The sequence below is a fragment of the Lissotriton vulgaris genome, chromosome 5, assembly GCF_964263255.1.
Source record: "Lissotriton vulgaris chromosome 5, aLisVul1.2, whole genome shotgun sequence".
Classification (NCBI taxonomy): Eukaryota; Metazoa; Chordata; class Amphibia; order Caudata; family Salamandridae; genus Lissotriton; species Lissotriton vulgaris.
Genome location: NC_141693.1, coordinates 1,889,171,817 through 1,889,190,735, shown reverse-complemented (window position 1 = coordinate 1,889,190,735; position 18,919 = coordinate 1,889,171,817). Strand labels below are relative to the sequence as shown.

Below are 18,919 nucleotides of genomic sequence, written 5' to 3'. Positions count from 1 at the left end.
GCATATAAAATGTAATGCCATCTGTTATAATGGCATTGCGGAGTCATGGTACTTTCGTAATGAAAGTATGCGGAGTGATGGTATGCGGAAAGAAAGTTACGGAATAATGGGTGTTTACCCTCCCACGGTAAGTACATTGGTGGCACGGCGGCCCACATCTCCAGCAACATACTCATTTTTTCACCACAGATTTGAAAAATGCACAGGTCTCTCTCATTGATGGCCAGCACCGACATACACTTTTATACACACCTCCCGCCACAAGTTCTAGAATTGCGAACTTTAGAGCTGGGGAGCTACGTTCGAATCTCGGCATCAGCTCAGCATCCTGTGATTCCAGGCAAATCGCTTTGTCTCCCAGTGCCTACCACAAATGAATGTGTTCTTCTGGAATGTAAATTGTGCTCATGCCATGTTGTCGAGTTCGTGCTATATAATATTGCAAGGAAAAATAAAGTAGGGAAACTCGAGTTCACACACTACTGAACACGCACTCTTAAGTGCATCAGCAGTGCACTGTGAATCGGAGCGTTTCCTCGGAGCGTTTCCTCGGAGCGTTTCACAGGCCTGTCACAGTTAAGAAATGCTATCAAAACGAAATCCTACAAAACAGTATACTACTGGCCAGCAGTAATTCATACCCGGACAACGTCGGGACGGGCTGCTAGTAATATGTAAAGCAGACGTAGCTTAACTCTATCCATGCTAATATTATAAAGAGAGAGCCCAAACCTTTGAGGCGGGTAATCTCAGTAACCACAGCACCAATCTCAGTAACCACAGCACCAATCACAACACCAAATACAGCGTTGGAAAGGGCAGTTGCAGCAGAAGGACATAGGCTATGCAGACGGCCACCATATTTATTTATTTATTGCAGAGTTTTATATAGCGCGAACTTGGCCCGAACTGAATCAGGTATCAGAGCGCTTTACATAGCACCAGTTACGTTACATGAGGACACACATTCATTTTTGTTAGGCAAGGGGAGATTAAGTGATTTGCCCAGAATCACAGGATGTTTGGCGTCGTTACCAAGACTCAAACCCAGATTCCCAGGTCCGAGGTCGAGCGCCTTAGCCATTAGGCCAACTCCTCTATACATTTAAAAGGTAAAAGAACCGTGCCAGCAAAGTAGTCCCTTGTGGGCGTGTCTGCGTTGTGCTGTGGGTGTGGGCTGGGGGCGTGACATAATGCTGGGGGCGTGTGGTATGGCCATCACATCCTGGGCTGTGGGCGTGTGCTGGGGGCGTGTGTCCGCCCTTCATGCCATGTGAGTCGCACATACAAGCGCTAATTACGTTGCTGCGCAGCATCAAGGGGCACGCTGGGGACGTGAGAAACGCTGGGGGGCGTGTGTCCGGCCTTCATGCCATGTGAACGCAATTGCGCCGCATCAAGGGGCACGCTGGGGGCGTGTGCTACGTTCCGCCCTTCATGCCATGTGGGTTGTACATTAATCAGAAGATCGTCTGCTGTGGCCGTGTGCTGGGGGCATGACAAATGCGTTCACCTGGAGGCCTGGTAAGGAACGTTACTGCAGCCTCTCCTGCGCGCTGTTACTGAACTCTCTCATTCAACGAAATTACACACGCCTGCTACCATCAACCAGGGCTCTAGCCGGGCTCAGGCGGCGGATCAGTACACTTATTACACGCGCCTGATAACATCAACCAGGGCTGCAGCTGGGCCTCAAGCGGGGGGAACACACGCCTGCTAACATCAAACAGGCCTGCATCTGGGCCTCAAGGGGGGAACACGCAAATGAGCGTGTCTGCGGGGACAATAACTACAGTCTCTCCTACTCGCTGTCACTCAACTCTCCCATTAAACGGATTTACCCGCGGCTGATAACTCTCTCATTCAACGACATTACACGCGCCTGCTAACATCAACCAGGGCTGTAGCCGGGCTCAGGCGGCAGATCACTACACCAATTACACATGCCTGCTAACATCAACCAGGGCTGCAGCTGGGCCTTCTCCATCCCTATTCTAATGAAACACACATTTTTGTCTACCGCAAGATTTTAAAATAAATTGCCCTTGCCAAATACACACATTCTATTTCATACCCAGACAACGTCGGGACGGGCTGCTAGTATGTATATACTTTGCACAGGGTGGGGAGCATGTGAATTAAAATAAAAAAAGAGTCCTCATGTAGTAAAAATATGCTTGAATCTAATGGAGAGAAAAAAACTCTACCCCGATTAGGAATACATTTTAGGAAATGGCCATAGAACTAAAAAGAAAAACGCTGAATATTTTCAGTTGGAATGTTAATGGGCATAGGGTAGCCAACAGACGGAGAAATCCTGGAGTTTTGGAAGCTATCACAGAGCGAAATAATTATAATACAAGAAACACATCTGCTGAAAGATAAATGGAGTAAAATACTTAAAAATAAAAGATGGATAGAACACTGTCTGTACAGATCAGGAATGTTGCATAAAAAGGATGGCAATTCTTGTTAGAAAATCCATTAAAGCAGACTTGGGGGACTGTATTACAGGTAAAAATGGAAGATGGATCATAATTAAGGTTAAATTATAAGACAACTGGTACGCAATTGAAGGGTACTATGGCCCTAACATCGACAATACTGCCCCACTTCAGGGCTTATATAATGCTCTTTTGGACATAAATGCCCCCATTATAATGGAGGGCGATTTTAACATTTTGATTGATCCAACTTTAGATAAATCAATCATCGACCAGAAACACAGCTAACACCCCAAAAATGAGAGCCTTCCTGAAACATATGATGGTGTTAGATTTAGGCTTAATTGACATTTGGAGGGAAAAAGGATGTAAGAGTAATAGATATACATTTAAGAACAAAAAATATGGGCACTCCTCAAGGATTGACTATATTTTGGTAAACAACAGAAGAAGTAATACAGTTGTAAGTATAGAACATAATGTAGAACATCTATCGGACCTTTCAGCTGTTAGCTTAGTACTCACATTTAATCAAACAAGATGGACTTTGAATCGGGTACTCCTATTGAATGTTATTTGTACCTTTTTTAAGATTTCAAACAAACTGAGTTTTTTCAAGTTAATAGGTATACAGCTCCAATGCACATAGAATGGGACACATACAAAGCTTATATGAGAGGAAGATTAACTAGCTTCTACATTAATCACTATATGGAGCGGAAGCCCAAAATCAGCGAACTGGAAGATAACAATTAAATCATCTAAGGAACTAGAGAATCCTCTGAACACACAAACACTAAAACAAAAACAAGATGATTGGCAGGAGGCAAAGTATAGATTATCGAGTTTCTTGGAAGAAGAAATTAAAAAGAAATGGGAGGCAAGCAAACTTTCCCATTACGAATATGGAGAAGGCAGTGGGAAGTTGCTGGCATGGAAAACAAAAGTTGAAGTAAATAAGAAAAATATTTCAGAAATTTTAGACGTTAAAACAGGGCGGTTCTACAAAGAGGATAAAGAAATAAGGGAGGTATTTGCTCGGTTCTTCGAGGATCTATACAAAGAAGATACTGTGGCAACAGAAGAGCAAATATAAAGATACCTACAGGAAATAAATTCTACTTGTTTGAACCTCACATCACAGAATCTTCTCTGTGCAAAGATTAGCTTAGAGGAAGTGATGTTAGGAATGGAAAGAACGGAAAAGGGGAAACCTGCATGCCAAGATGGCCTCCCAAATGAGCTATGTAAAGCTCTCAGAAAAAAAGTGGCCCAATGGCTCACAGAGCTTTTCAATGGTATTTTTTTTAGAAGGGGAGGACTCACCACGCTCATGGGAAGAGGCAACAGTTATCATTAAAACCAAATAAGAACCCTAAACTTTGTGAGTCATATAGACAGATTTCCCTTTTAAATTTAGACTATAAAATATATACCCAGATTTTGACAAAATGTTTAGAGAAGGTGATCGACCAATTAATACACAGACCAAAAGGGTTTTATGAAGGGGAGACAATTGTGCGATTTAACCCAGGAGTTGATTGGTACAATAGATTTAGCAACAACCCACAACATGCCCCTGACGATCCTTACTTTCGATTGCTGCTAAAGCTTTCGATCGGGTTAGCTGGCTTTTCCTACAGCAGCTAATAAAGAATCATGATCTGGGGGAGAATTTCCTTAGAGCAGTCGCAAGGATATATAAAAACCCGACAGCGAGAGTCTTAGTAAATTGGAATCTTACAGACCAGATACAAATCAAACGTGGGACACATAAGGGATGTCCGCTTTCCCCTTTACTTTTTAATATATATATCGAACCCCTGGCGGAGAAAATTAGAGCAAACTCCAATATAATTCCTTTTAAATACAAATGTTGGGAAAAAAGGGGGAGCTCTATGCAGATGATCTGATGGTCTTTACTAGTGAAATGAAGATATCTTACCCCGAGATTGTTAAAACGCTTGAAGACTATGGTAAAGTTTCCGGATACTCAGTTAATCAACAAAAAATGGAGATAATGAGTGGGACACAAAATGCTATAGCTCCTTGGTGAAAAAAGAGATCAGGTATCTGGGGACACAGGTGCTCTATAACCTAAATCACCTGGCTCACACAAATTTTATAGAGGTTAAAAAGGAATCGGAAAATCTTTTGAAGGCCTGGCACTATCTCCCATTATCCTTTTGAGGCAGATCAAACTTATTGAAAATGTCCATCCTGCCAAAGTTTATGTTTATTTTTGATTCAATTCCGCTGGGGTTCGATCTGGGTACGCTTAAAAAAACTACAAGGAACAGTGAATAGTTTCATGTGGGCAACAAAGGGGTCAGGTGTGCATGAAAAAAACTTCATAGGAGGAAGATCTATAGGGGAATTGCTAGTCCTGACCGAATAGTTTACTGTCGAGCCTTCCAATTTAAAACTTTTAGATCCCTACTCCTGGAAAATGCAAAGTATACCCCGCTTTTAAAAGCACTAACAACAGAGGAGGAAAATATGACAAACTTCTTCCTTTACAAATATGGCCATCCTAAATACTAAAAAAAAAGTGATACTAAAAGTTTTGAAATTAGCACGTATCATATGGTATGAGTTCAGACGTTTACTGGGGATACCCTACTATTGTGCTTCTGCCCCAGTTTGGGACTCTCCGGAGACCCCTCCATGTCTAAAAGACAAACTGACTATCCCATTAAAGCAAGCCTGAATCAACAAATGGAATCAACACTTGCAAGACAATGGAGTGGTTCCATGGGAAATACTAGAAAGGGTTACAGATGGACACCTATCTAAATGCAAGTATTATCAATTGCTGAGTTGGGTGAACAGCCTGAAGAAAAGAAGAGAATATAATGTAGACTCGGAAAAAGAATACCAACTAACACCCCCTCAGAAAAAGGAGGTTTCAAAATGGTACTGGGTAATGATTGAGGCAGGAGAAGAACTCTACTTAAAGCTGGAAGGGATCTGAAAGAGGGACCGCCCAAATTCGAAGCTAGAAGATATATGGCAAGTATCGATGACGACACTCTGGTCCACTGTGAAGTCCGCACCTCACAAGAAAAATTATCTCTTTACAGTGCATAGGGTGTACTGGACGCCATGAAAGCTGTCCAAATTTGTGAAACAAGAGCCGAAGAAGTGTCCAAAGTGTAGAGAAGAAAGGGCAGTTGATGCCCATATGTTCTGGCGGTGCCCTCGGTATAGCGCCCTTCTGGCTGGAAGTGGGTAAGATAGTTAAAGAGGTTGTAAGTAAAGACATCAAGGTAAGCCTCCAAACGATATTTGGGGTGGAAGAAGAGGGAAGCAAACTATCCAGAAATTAAAAATCCTTCTTATTTATACATGTTATTGGCAAGGAGAGAGATCTGTAGTAAATGGGTATTGCCAATAGCGCCAACCAAACTAGAATGGGTATCATCAATTCAGAGAACAAGGTTGCTTGACTGTAAAAGCTCGATGGGGGCGGGGGGGTAGTAAAAAGGCCACATTTTGGGAGATCTGGGAGAGATAGGAAGGTCTAAAATATTAGCAACTGTTATAGATATATAAAGTGGTCTGGATAAAATTGTTCCTATGATTCAAAATATCACTTGCTAAGTCAAGAGAGTAAAGGTCTCATTCTAAGAAAGATTTAGCTAGCTGGTTGTGGAGCTGGAAAAGGAGTGTATGCTGTGATTCTTACCAAGGTGGGGGAGCAGGCAAGCGGAATTATCTACTTACTCTGCTAGATCCAAGCTTCCAAATACCTATATTGATGTTATATGAGGACAAAAACAAAAAAAACACCCAAGACCTTATAGATAGAAATCTCACTAAGGATATTTCCTTTCTCCATCCACAGATGACATTCTGGAGTACTTGGTCATTTAGGGTACAGGGACGTATCTCCTGCTCAAGGATGGTGATGCACCCCGGCTTCTATATTTCTTTCATAACCTTACGGCATCAATCCCACAATTCACATCATGCCTTGCATTCGCTATTGGGAGCGTTTTTATGGAACATGGGGTGGAGGCATGTGGCATTGCGCAAGCTGCAACTGCCAGTAGATAGAGAGGCCTGAGAGTTCCAAACCTCAAATGTCATTACCTAGCAGCACAACTGCAGTATCCGGCAAGGTGGTTGGCAGGTAGGCAGACTATCAGTGGCCAGGGCACAGAACGTGATAGGAGAGGCACTACCCCCAGGGGCAGGGACGTCAGCCAACAATCTGGTTTATGTTGCCCGTGACAGGAGTATACACGGTATGACGCACATAGTACCCTATTCTTCGGCTGTACGGATTAGTACCATCGTACCATTCCGGGAACTCAGAGTAGGATGGCCTGGTGATATGGTCAGACACTGGAGTGAGAACTCTTGGAGATTTGTTTCGGGATAGAGCACTCATACCCTTCCGTCAACTACAGGAGGAATACAACCTACCGGCTGGACACTTCCTGGCCATTGGCAGATTGGTGGCTAATGTAGGTCATCTATGGAACATCACTGACTCAGAACATGAGCAACATACCCTTGTACACACTTTACACATCATGGGGAATGGCCGCTGCCTGGTTACCTGGTTTGCCAAAACACTAGCAGGCACAATGACTTGCCCACTACTAGCGACACGTAGAATTGGAAAAAAGACAGACCTTGACACCCAAAAAATGCGAACGGGCCTCACAGTATCCACAGAAATCATCCTGCAATGCCAAGTTCCAATATATCCAACATAACATACAGCACGGGGCTTACCTGAATCCAGCTAGCCACCATAGAATGTTTCAGGCTTCCCACCATGCCCCAGATGCCACACGCTCAAAGCAGATTTGATACATATGTTCTGGGATTTCCCAGCAGCAACGACATTATGAAGTGTGGTTGCAGACAGGGAGCAACCACCTACATAAATTGGATGGGGTAATGCTTGGCCTATATGGACGAAGGAAATCCCAAAAAGTAACTACTCTGTTCATGACCCTGGCACTGCTCATTGTGTGCCACTCAATAGCAATGTACTGGAAGGCACACACTCTCCCAAAGGAACGGCACTGATGGGCAGCAACTTTGAAATAGGGTAGGACTGATGCACTGGCACTGCAGCGAGAAGAGGCAAGGAGGTTACGAAGAATCCCAATATGGGGGTTATGCTTCAAGAGCTGCAGCTTTTGCCTGATACCCCATCAAAAGGATAGGCAATAGATTAACACTAAGGTACATACATGCAAGGGGCTATGTGCCCATACTCGCCTCAGGCCACCCCATCTCCCCCACACTGCACTCACTGTGGTTTGGGAGGATCCAACCTTAAAAGATACATCATGTGCCCATCCACAGACATTGAGGATCTCTACCCCCTCCCCATGGAGGCAGGGGGAAGAAGCTACACCTACTGATTCATGACTGAAGTAGGTGCGTGCTGAATACAAAGGACCTGCTACATTTAAAAAAGATTTATAAAGGAATACAGACATCCAAAAATGTTGACACTATTGCTGCGATCTGAAGTTTTAAAGAGGTTATTAAGAGCTGTTATTGTTATAATGAACCATTTACTCTTGCCGATATTCATGAATGTATACTCTGAAATACATTTTACTATGATGCACCATGTGATGCATTATAAGCTGAAAAACGAATACAAATTTGTTTAAAACCATACTTGCAATAAAAAATTATAAAAAAAATAAAAATAACGCCAAGTTTGCTAAGGTGACACTCACTTTGCCATTGCTTGTTAGTTGTTTTACCATTACTGCCAAGATGTGCACCATGTGATGTCTGACACCTTCAGCCAGTGCTGACTTTTTGGCTAAAATCACTTTGCATGCTCTTGTCCTTGAGCCCATAAAACACAACTACATGTCCCACAATGCAATGTGATGTTAGGTTCTAAAGAAAGCCCAAGACTGATAGAAAGAAAATGATGCCCAATGTGTTTAGCAGGTATGCTCTTGTTGAAAAGTGCTCACCCCTCACCCTTCTTTCCTGAATAAGTTGACGGGCATTGTTCTACCTCAGCCCAGCCGAGGCAGATTTCAATAAGGACTTTAAACTGTCCTCAGAGTTTGTGAAGGAAGGTGACCCTGGTGACCAGAGCACATTCCCTGGAGTGTGTTTGTTTTTTCTCCCTCTACTGCTGCTTGCTGTGCTCACCAGCTGTGGGGTGGTGGCTGCTGGCTTACCACCCTCACACCGTCTGAGGGCAGACAGCAGTCAGCTCTGAGCTTGCATGCAAGAGCAGGTCACTGTGCCATCACTGCTCACCTGTAATGATAATTTAAACACACACCTTACCAGTCATGAATGAAAGTAAGTTAAAGTATACACATCCCCTTTATCTGGTAATAGTGACATACACAGTCCTCTCACCTGGTGTTGCAACAGTCTCCTTTGCTCTCACTGCTGTCCTTTCACTGCCAGGATCCGCAGCGCTCTCGCATTTCTACCTCCATCGTCGCCCTCTGTACAAAAGAAGGGCCGCAAGGTGGGGGGGAAGGAGACCCCTGGGAAGGTGAAGAGCAGAGACCGGTCATCCACATTGTAGACCGAGAGCCTGCCCGCCACATGGTCCAGGAAGAGACCCACAACCTTGGGGGGCGCACTGGGGGCCAGGAGGGTGGAAGGGGAGGTGCCAGCTATATAAATACTATCAGTGAGCCCTATTGTCCAGTATCCTTTCTCAGGTGATGCTCTGATCTCCCCCTTCCTGCTCACAGACTCGTCACAAACCCCCAGGATCCAATGCGTCTTGTCCCCCACCTCTACCTCCCAGTAATGCCTCCCGGCGCTCAGCCTCTCTCTCCCCAGGACAATGGGCGCAGGATGGAATCTCTGACGACTGTACGGCAGGTACTGTTCTCCGTCTCCAAGCCTCACACTCCTTCCATCACTGGACAGGATGAGCACCCGATGAGCAGTGTCCGGATCTAGAGTCACCTCAGCTGCAAAACAGAGGGAAGCAGAGACAAGAGGTCAGCAATAGTCTGTGTGGGGAGAGTGCCACAGATAAGGATACAAGGGGAGAGACAGAAAGGGATTTATAAGTCGATGACCAGTAGGAGTAAACACTGAGCGCCATCCAGTGGTAAAGTTTACTGAACATCTGGTAGGGACACAGAAAAGAAAGATTCATCTGAGAGGGCAAGTGTACATTCAGCTTCCTTTCAATGGATTTTTCAAGTGGGAGAACATGACAGGCCATGATTACAACTCCTTAAGGCTCGTAACTATGAACATGCTCTTCTGGTCCAAGCTCATTAACCCCTTTGCTGCGGCGGTAATTCCGCTGCAGCGCTAGGGGGGAGGGTGGGCCGTGCGGCGCCGCCATGCTCGTGACGGAACCACTCCATCACGAGCCTCGGGCTCGCTGTGCTTGTGACGGAGTGGTTCCGTCAAGGCCCCGCCTGCTCAATGGAACACTCAGCGCAGGTGCGAAATCGCTGCCGTGCAGGCGCGAAATCGCTGCCGCGCAGGCGTGGCGACCGAGCCGTGACGGAACCACTCCGTCATTAGCACAGCCCGTCCGAGGCTGGTGACGGAGTGGTTCCGTCACCAGCACCCAATGGGTTAAATGCGGTCAACACAGCCAGCCAGTGCTGGAATTGATATAAATTTACTCCGGGAACCCAAAGATTGGGGGTCAAGGTGTTGCAGAGGTAAGGGGGTGAAGTCATGAAATGCATATAATCAGTGAACTTAAAATGTTATTTTTTTTAAATCAGCTCCCCAAAAATTGGCAACAAGGTTAAATGTGACAGTGAATCGGTTCTTGCTTACTTAATTGGTTACAAAGAGACTGCAGTTTAAAATATCTTACAAGGTTAAGATACCTGCTGCAGAGATGGATTAGTTACTAACCTGTAATCCTAGTTCTCTTCCAGGGGTATCCTCATCAAAGTCATAAGCATTAGAATATTCCCGCCTACGTGCGGGACCCCGGAAACACTATATTATATGTGCCCCACATATAAATACACATATATATATAAACCATATATATATAAAAACAAGCAATAGCAGCCAAATCACATTAGAGCTGAAATATGCTGTGAAGAATTTCCACCATACATGAATAATAAGCATTAGAAACAGGAGAAAACAACACCAAGTTTGTTTAGGAATTGTTTTAATGCTCATGAAGCAGTAGAAATTCACAGAACTCACTGGAAGCATAGGAAGCTCCCAGGCTGCATTGCAAACACACAGTCTAACCAGACTGAAAAGCTAACCTGTAGCTAAATAACAAAAAACTGACACTGTGCCTTTAAGGCACTCATGACCCCCTGAATCCCATCATGCCTCAGGAGTGGCAGTTAGGCAGTTGTTCTTTTCGGAGACTGAAAACCAAACCCAATAACACTTAGGCCAACAATATCTCCTTATGAACAAGTATCCTTTGCCCGGGGAGGCGGAAGGGTTGCTTATGACTTTGATGAGGATACCCCTGGAAGAGAACTAGGATTACAGGTAAGTAAATAATCCTTCTCTTCCAGGGGATCCTCATCAATAGTCATAAGCATTAGAATAGAATAGCGAGCCTCTCCTCATCTCTGCGGGCAAAGGAAAGATAAGACAGAAATCTCATCAACAAGCTTGAGTAGACAGAACCGACTACCCAAACAGATTCCTCAAGGAGGCTTGCCCTACTTGAGTGTCAGTCCTGGAATCAGAGTCGAGGCAGTAATGCCTCGTAAAGGTATGCACTGATTTCCAGGTCGCGGCCTTGCATATTTCTGACATGGGAACGTCATGCAAGAAAGCCACTGTAGCCGCCTTCCCTCTAGTGGAATGCGCTTTTGGAGACATCAACAAAGGTTTTCCTGCCAGTTGATAGGCCAGCTTAATGCAAGAAACAATCCACCTGGAGATGGACCTCTTTGCCGCTGGAAAACCAGTTCTCATAGCACCATAGTTCACAAACAGTTGGTCTGTTTTCCTAATCCCTTTAGTCATTTCCAAATAAAACTTCAACACTCTTTTAAGATCTAATGAGTGAAGTGACCGCTCAGCCGGGGTCGCCGGATTTGGAAAAAAGGGAGGGAGATAGACTGATTGATATGAAAATCAGATATGACTTTAGGCAAGAAGGAAGGGTGAGCCCTCAGAACCACTCTGTTATGGTGGAATACCGTATAAGGTTCCTTTGCACAGAGCGCCTGTAACTCACTGACCCTGCGTGCAGAGGTAATTGCCACCAAAAAAGCTGCCTTCCAAGAGAGATGTTGTAAGGAAGCTTTGTGGATTGGCTCGAAAGGTGGAGACATCAACCTTGATAGAACTAGGTTTAATTCCCACGGAGGAGAAGGATTTCGTACAGGGGGATACACCTTCTTCAATCCCTGGAGGAAATCCTTGACCACTGGAATCTGAAAGAAAGACACCTGGTCAGGCGACTTCCTGTAAGCCACAATAGCTGACAAATGCACTCTAATGGAAGCGTACTTTAAACCAGCTGTTGCGAGTGAAAGGAGGTATGGTAATATGACGTCCTCCTGCCCCTTAATCGGATCCAAATGCTGATCCCTACACCACAAGTAAAACCGTTTCCACTTGAAGGCATAGGATGCTCTCGTGGACGGTCTCTTAGCCTCCTTTAAAATGCTCATACATTCAGGCGGCAGGTTCAAATGTCCGTATTGCAGGACCTCAGGAGCCATGCTGTTAGGTTCAATGATGGGAGGTTGGGATGCATTATCCTCCCGTTCATTTTGCTCAACAGGTCTGGTCTGCAAGGGAGTCGTTTGTGTGGACACACAGACAGATGTAGAAGGTCCGGATACCACCACTGCCGAGGCCAGTCTGGAGCAATTAGGATCATCTCCATGTTCGTCCTGAGGAGCTTGGACACCACTCTCGGGATCAGAGCCAGGGGAGGAAACGCGTACGCGAACATCCCTGCCCAATCCAACAGGAGAGCATTCCCCAGCGTCCCTGGTCTGTGGAACCTGGACGCGAAGGCGTGGCACTTGGTGTTTTCGTCGTCTGCGAACAAGTCTATGGACGGACGCCCCCAGCAACGAAAAAGTTCTTCTACTACCTCGTCGTTTAGCACCCAGTCTGGCTGATCTTCGAAGTGCCTGCTGAGTGCGTCTGCTTTGACGTTCAACTCGCCCGGAAGATGCACCGCCACCACTGTGAGACCTCGAGCGAGGAGCCAATGCCATATTGTTTGAGCCTCTCGAGACAGTGGGCGAGATCTTGTGCCTCCTTGCTTGTTCAGATAGAACATGGTTGTCGTATTGTCCGTCTGAACCAGGACTGAGTTGGATGTGATCGCTGGCAGGAAAGCTTTGAGAGCCAGGAATACCGCTCTGAGTTCCAGCATGTTGATGTGGTATGTCTGCTCCTGCGCAGACCACCGGCCCTGAATCTGAAGCGCACCCATGTGTGCTCCCCAGCCGTGCAGGGAGGCATCTGTCACGATAGATAGGGATGGGATGGGTTGATGAAACGGCACTCCCACCATCACATTGTGTCTCCGAGTCCACCATCTGACGGACTCTTTTGTCGCCTGGGAAAGATGGATATGGTCCTCCCAACGACCTGCTGCCTGGTCCCACTGATCCTCCAGGGCCTGTTGCAGAGGACGCATTCTCAGCCTGGCGTGTGGGATGAGAAAAATGCAGGACGCCATGGAACCCAGCAGAGACGCCACCTGTCGTGCTGTTGGAGGACGAGACTCCAGCAGAATCCCGCACTTCAGGTTCATGGAAGAAAGTCTCTCCTCCGAAGGAAACGCTCTTCCCACGCTTGTGTCCAGAACGGAGCCTAGGTAGTGGATGGATTGCGTAGGCAGCAGGACTGACTTCTCCAGGTTCACATGGAGGCCGAGTCTGTGAAGCTGTTGCAGGCACAGATGCAGATCTTGTGTTACCCGTACCGGGGATGGACCCTTCAGGAGCCAGTCGTCCAGATATGGGTAAACGAAGAGACCCTTCTTGTGAAGAAAAGCCGCCACCACCGCCATGCATTTGGTGAAGACTCGTGGTGCGGACTTGAGACCGAAGGGTAACACCTTGTACTGGTAGTGTTTGTGCCCCACGACAAACCTCAGGTACTTTCGATGTTGCTGCGCAATCGGGATGTGAAAGTACGCATCTTGAAGATCCACCGAACACATCCAATCTCCGGCTTGTAGATGAGGACATATTTGGTGAAGCGCCAACATGCGGAACTTTTCCTTGACGATGACCTTGTTTAGGAGTCGTAGGTCGAGTATGGGTCTGAATTTGTCCTCCTGATCTTTTTTGGGGACAAGGAAATATCTGGAGTAAACTCCTTTGCCTTTCAGAGCGCGAGGAACCTCTTCTATCGCTCTTTTTTGCAGCAGGATCGCCACCTCTCGACGGAGCAAGCTCAGCTGGTGAGGGCAAGAGCTCTTCGGAGGAATGCTCTTTGGAAGAGCGCGGAAACGTATCCTGTAACCATTTCGCAGTATATTCAGCACCCACTGATCTCTTGTGATGCTGACCCACTCCTTCAGGTGTTGAGATGCACTTCCTCCCACCGGAGTGGGCAACGGTGTCAGAGGAAGCCACTGTTCAGGCCTTTCCTCCTCTCGGGGCGTTGGAGGACTGCTGGCGGCCTCCTCTGCCCCTGCTGGGTTTACCGTGAAACTGGGGTTTTCCCTGAGCTTTGTTCTGCGACCACTGAGGGGTTTGAACCCTCTGCTGGGCCCCTCTCCCCCTGTTGGACTTGAAGCGGCGCTTGAACTCCTTCTTCTTCTCCAAGCCCACCGCCTTCACCGTGTCCAGCTCAGTCTTCATTCGGGTCATTTCCTCGTCTGCGTGTTCCCCGAAGAGGGCAGAACCCGAAAAAGGGAGATTCAGAATCCGATGCTGGGCATCCGGCTTCAGCCCTGTAAGGCGCAACCAGGCCGATCTTCTGGCACAAACTCCATGGGCATAGGAATGAGCCGACAGCACCGCCCCATCCGCCGCCGTGCTGATCATCTGGTTAGCCACCAGACACCCCTCCGTAACAGTTTCATCAAAGTCCTGCTGATCCTCTTTCGGCAGCTTCGCTTTGAATCTCTCCATCGAGTCCCATAAGGCCCTGTCATACCGACCCAGGAGTGCAGCTGCACTGGAGACTTTAAGAGTGGAAGCAGCAGAGTTGCAGACCTTCCTACCCCAGGAGTCTTGGGTCTTGCTGTCCTTATCTGGCGGGACTGAAGACGAACCAGCAACCGCATGTGTCTTTCTTGCCGCAGCCACGATGACCGAGTCGGCCGGAGGGTCAGACCTCACAAACACCGGGTCAGAAGCCGCAGGTTTGTATTTCTTCGTAATGCGTGCTGGCACTGCTCTGATTGAAGCCGGGGTCAGGAAAACGTCCTTGACCGGATCCAAAATCCCTGGTACCAGTGGCAGTAGAGGTCTGGAGATGGCCTTTTTGTGTAATGTTTCGAAAATGACCGTCGTCGTGACTTGAGGAACAGACATTTCAATGTTTAGTTTAAGCGCACCTCTCTGCAGAACGTCCAGGTACGTGCCAATATCATCCACAGGGGAGGACCTGGACGTTGGACTGTCTGTTAAAGTCGGAGAGTAGTCCCTCTTCGACGACCTGGTAGATGAAGTGGAAGAGGTAGACGGGGTACGTCTATGCCGATGGTGAGAACTGCGTCCCCGCTCCCTCGACTTCCTGGGACGCTCCTCCCGTCTAGGAGAGCGCGACCTGACCCGATCCCTTGGACGATGGTCTCTTCCAGGCGACCGCACAGGAGATCTGCCCCGAGGGACAGAGGCCTTCCGGCCATCCAGTCTAGGGTCTTTTGCAGGCGATCTAGATCTTCCCCGACCATCTCGCCTGGCTTCCCTTGTAGGCGAGCGGGACCTCCTTGGCGCTCTGGAGGGCAGATCCACAGGCGTTGAGCGCCTGGGAGGGCTACGTTTGTCCATCTCCTCCACCAGGTCCTGGAGAGCTGACCTGTGACGCGGGCTGGCATATTCCTGCATACGCCTGGTAGCCCCATCGTCTCTCCAATGGTCCAGGGACCGGTACCATCTTGGCGACAGCCTGACGCGTCCCGCAGAAGGGTCTGGCCGACGTTCAGGAGTCCTGTGCACCGGGCTTCTAGATCTGGAATGTGCAGTAGAGGAGCCCGAGGACCGATGAGAAGAATGGTGAGAAGCAGATTCTGTCACCATGATGTCCGAGCGCCTCGACGTCGAGCGCTCACTTCTCGCCGCCGACCGCTTCCGAGGGGTCGGGGGATCAAACAACCTCGACCCCGAATGGCCGTGGGAATGTTCATAGTCTCTCGACGTCGAGCGGCGACGAGCAACCGCCGACGGAGCCTTCTGCCTCGACGTCGAGCGATGGTGTCTGGTCGTCGACGGGGACCTCAGCCTCGACGCCGAACGTCGCTGACCTGTCGCCGACGGAGGCTTCTCTCTCGACGCCGAATGGCCTGTCGTCGACGGAGCTATCTGCCTCGACGCCGAACGGCGATGGTCAGTCGCCGACGTAGAGCCATGTCTCGACGTCGGATGCGTGTGTGACGACAGCGGAGGGGTATTGGGCACCCTCGACGCCGAACGCCGCATCGACGGGGACCGCGTCCTCAACGCCGATCGACGAGCACCCGTCGACGGCGGAGGAGTCACCTTTCTCGACGCCGATCGTCGCCTGGTTGACGATGCCGAGGTGACGTCCTTCGACGCCGATCGTCGCCTGGTTGACGACGGCGGAGGGGTAATGGATCTCGACGCCGATCGCCGCCCGGTTGACGACGGCGGAGGCGATTTCGAAGATGCCGCCTTCGATGACGTACCTGGCCTCCCTCTCGACGGCGAGCCCGCCGTCGACGGCAGCTTCCCAGAGGAAAATCCTTCCTGTGGATCTGTTCTCAGCGCCGAGCCCGACGCTGAGGTAGAAGGACGTGAAGACTTCTTCTTTGAAGACGAGTGGGCCTTCTTGGAGCCCTTCTTCACTAGAGATCTCCCTCTTGAAGCTCTGTGGGCCAGGCCATAAATCCGAATTCTCTCTCTGTCCTTGAGAGTCCTGCCTGATAGGTTCTCACAATGTGGACAGGTTTCAGGATCATGGTCATCAGGCAGGCAAACAATACAGACCTCGTGGCTGTCTGTCTTGGCCTTCTTGCTGTTGCAAGAGGGACATTTATCAAAAAGAGATGGCATTTTCGAAGTAAAATGCCCTCCAAAACTGCTCAAAAAAGGCAGTATCTTACTTGACTAGGTGGTAGACGTCGAAGTAAGAGCAAAAAGCTTGAAAAAGAAGCAATTTTTCTGTAGAAAATCAGAAAATTAGTGGAGCTGTGTAAACCAGGGTCCTTCACTGAAGGAGCCGGAAAGAACAACTGCCTAACTGCCACTCCTGAGGCATGATGGGATTCAGGGGGTCATGAGTGCCTTAAAGGCACAGTGTCAGTTTTTTGTTATTTAGCTACAGGTTAGCTTTTCAGTCTGGTTAGACTGTGTGTTTGCAATGCAGCCTGGGAGCTTCCTATGCTTCCAGTGAGTTCTGTGAATTTCTACTGCTTCATGAGCATTAAAACAATTCCTAAACAAACTTGGTGTTGTTTTCTCCTGTTTCTAATGCTTATTATTCATGTATGGTGGAAATTCTTCACAGCATATTTCAGCTCTAATGTGATTTGGCTGCTATTGCTTGTTTTTATATATATATGGTGTATATATATATGTGTATTTATATGTGGGGCACATATAATATAGTGTTTCCGGGGTCCCGCACGTAGGCGGGAATATTCTAATGCTTATGACTTTGATGAGGATCCCCTGGAAGAGAACTTTGTGGGCCAGCAATTTCCAGGGGATTATAGTAATGGTAAGATACCTCTGGTGGTTAATGCAGTTCCTGCTGAGTTCTTTGTACAGTCAGTTTTAACTCATAAAGGACCATGCAGGGTTACTGTGCCTGCTGTAAAGCAAATTGTGTAATATACAGAACACAGAGTTGTATTTTACGTAGATAATATCTGGGTTACTGCTTTTGAAACAGATCCTTTTGCCACTTCCAGTTCCTAATTTGTAAACCTAGTATAACACAGTGAGTTAAGAACCAACATCAATGATTTAGTCATGGGTTTAGATCCTCATTGTTTTTTTTCTCAATCTGTTAGTCTAATTTTGCAAACAAGGGGATTCATAGGGTAGTAAGAAGAAAGCAGCTCTTTTTTTAAATTGTATTTATTTATAAAGTTTTCTATAGCGAACTTAACCCAAGAGGGTATCAGAGCACTTTACATTTAGGATTGTTACATCAAATACAAGAGCATAGTAAGGTACAGTACACATAAACAATGTTTCAATAAATCGTAGGAGGAGGGGGAAAGAAGGATTAATAGCGGGGAGACAAGGAGGAACTATGCCCAATGTCCCGCTGGGTAGGTGACGGTCAAGAGGGAAGCCAGGGCCAATCTCCTCATCAGCTGTCAAGCAGCTCCACCGGTCATCAGCCATGTTGCTCAGGTCTCAGAGTTCCGGAAAAAACAGTTTTTAGTTTATTTGATTTGCGACAGTTATATAGCACTATCTAGACCCGGAGGTATCGGAGCACTATAACAGAGGAAGATTGCGTTACAAATTGCATCAGTTGCAATATCATAATAATGTACAGTAAACAAACAATGAGGTTAAGAAGATTTATAGGAAAGGAGGGGAAGAAGGAGCCATAGCAGGGAGACGAGGAAGAACTGTGTCCAATGTCCGGCTGGGTAGGTGATGGTCGAGGGGGAAACCAGGGCCAATGTCCTCATTAGTTGTCTAGCAACTCCATCAGGCATCAGCCATGTTGTTCAGGTCTCAACATTGAGGAAAAACAGTTTAGAATAGATGTATAAGAAGTAAAAGAAGAAGGTAGGGGGGCATAGAAACAAGCCAGAGAGGGAGTTGAGACACAACAGGGAGACAAGGTGAACTATGCCCAATGTCCGGCTGGGTAGGTGATGGTCAAGGGGGTGAACCGGGGCCAATCTTTTCTACAGCTATCTAACAGCTCCACCGGGCATTAGTCATGTTGCTCAGGTCTCTCCGGTCGGGAAGACAGGAATAATCCATTTTGAGTAGGTATATTAGCCACAGTTACATAGACAAACATAGAATACCAAGTCCCCAATAGAGGATAGAGGAGAGTCCACCCTGCTGGGACTCCACGCTCAGGGAATCTTCCCCGCTGGATGACATTGCTGCTGAAATCAGCGTGTAGGCAGAGATGGTGACTCTTGGTGTAGTCCAGCTTGGTATCAGAGAAGGAACTGGGGTCTGTCATAGTGGCAGCCGGAGAAACAAAAGCAGCGGAGGCCGCCATTTTAAAGTCAGGCACGTCAGGACTGGGCCTATGTAAATCCTTGTGTAAGCGTAGATGAGGTGGCTAGGTCTCCACCATGATGAAGCCCTGCTCATGAGAGACCACAGACTTCCCGGATGCCAAGAGGCGTGGGGCAGACGCAGTGGGACTCAATCTTTCTCTGGAGGACAAGGACGAAATCACAGAGA

General features: G+C 47.4%; 1 protein-coding gene across 1 annotated transcript in view; it reads right to left on the bottom strand.

Moving 5' to 3' along the window:
* Positions 1-18,919, bottom strand: part of LOC147717633 (E3 ubiquitin-protein ligase TRIM39-like) — a 480,268-nt gene that overhangs the window by 37,581 nt on the left and 423,768 nt on the right. Inside the window, exon 7 of the mRNA XM_086924427.1 lies at positions 8,808-9,379. Coding sequence (XP_086780553.1) covers positions 8,835-9,379 — 545 coding nt within the window. The 3' untranslated portion in view covers positions 8,808-8,834. The remainder of the gene's footprint in view (positions 1-8,807; positions 9,380-18,919) is intronic.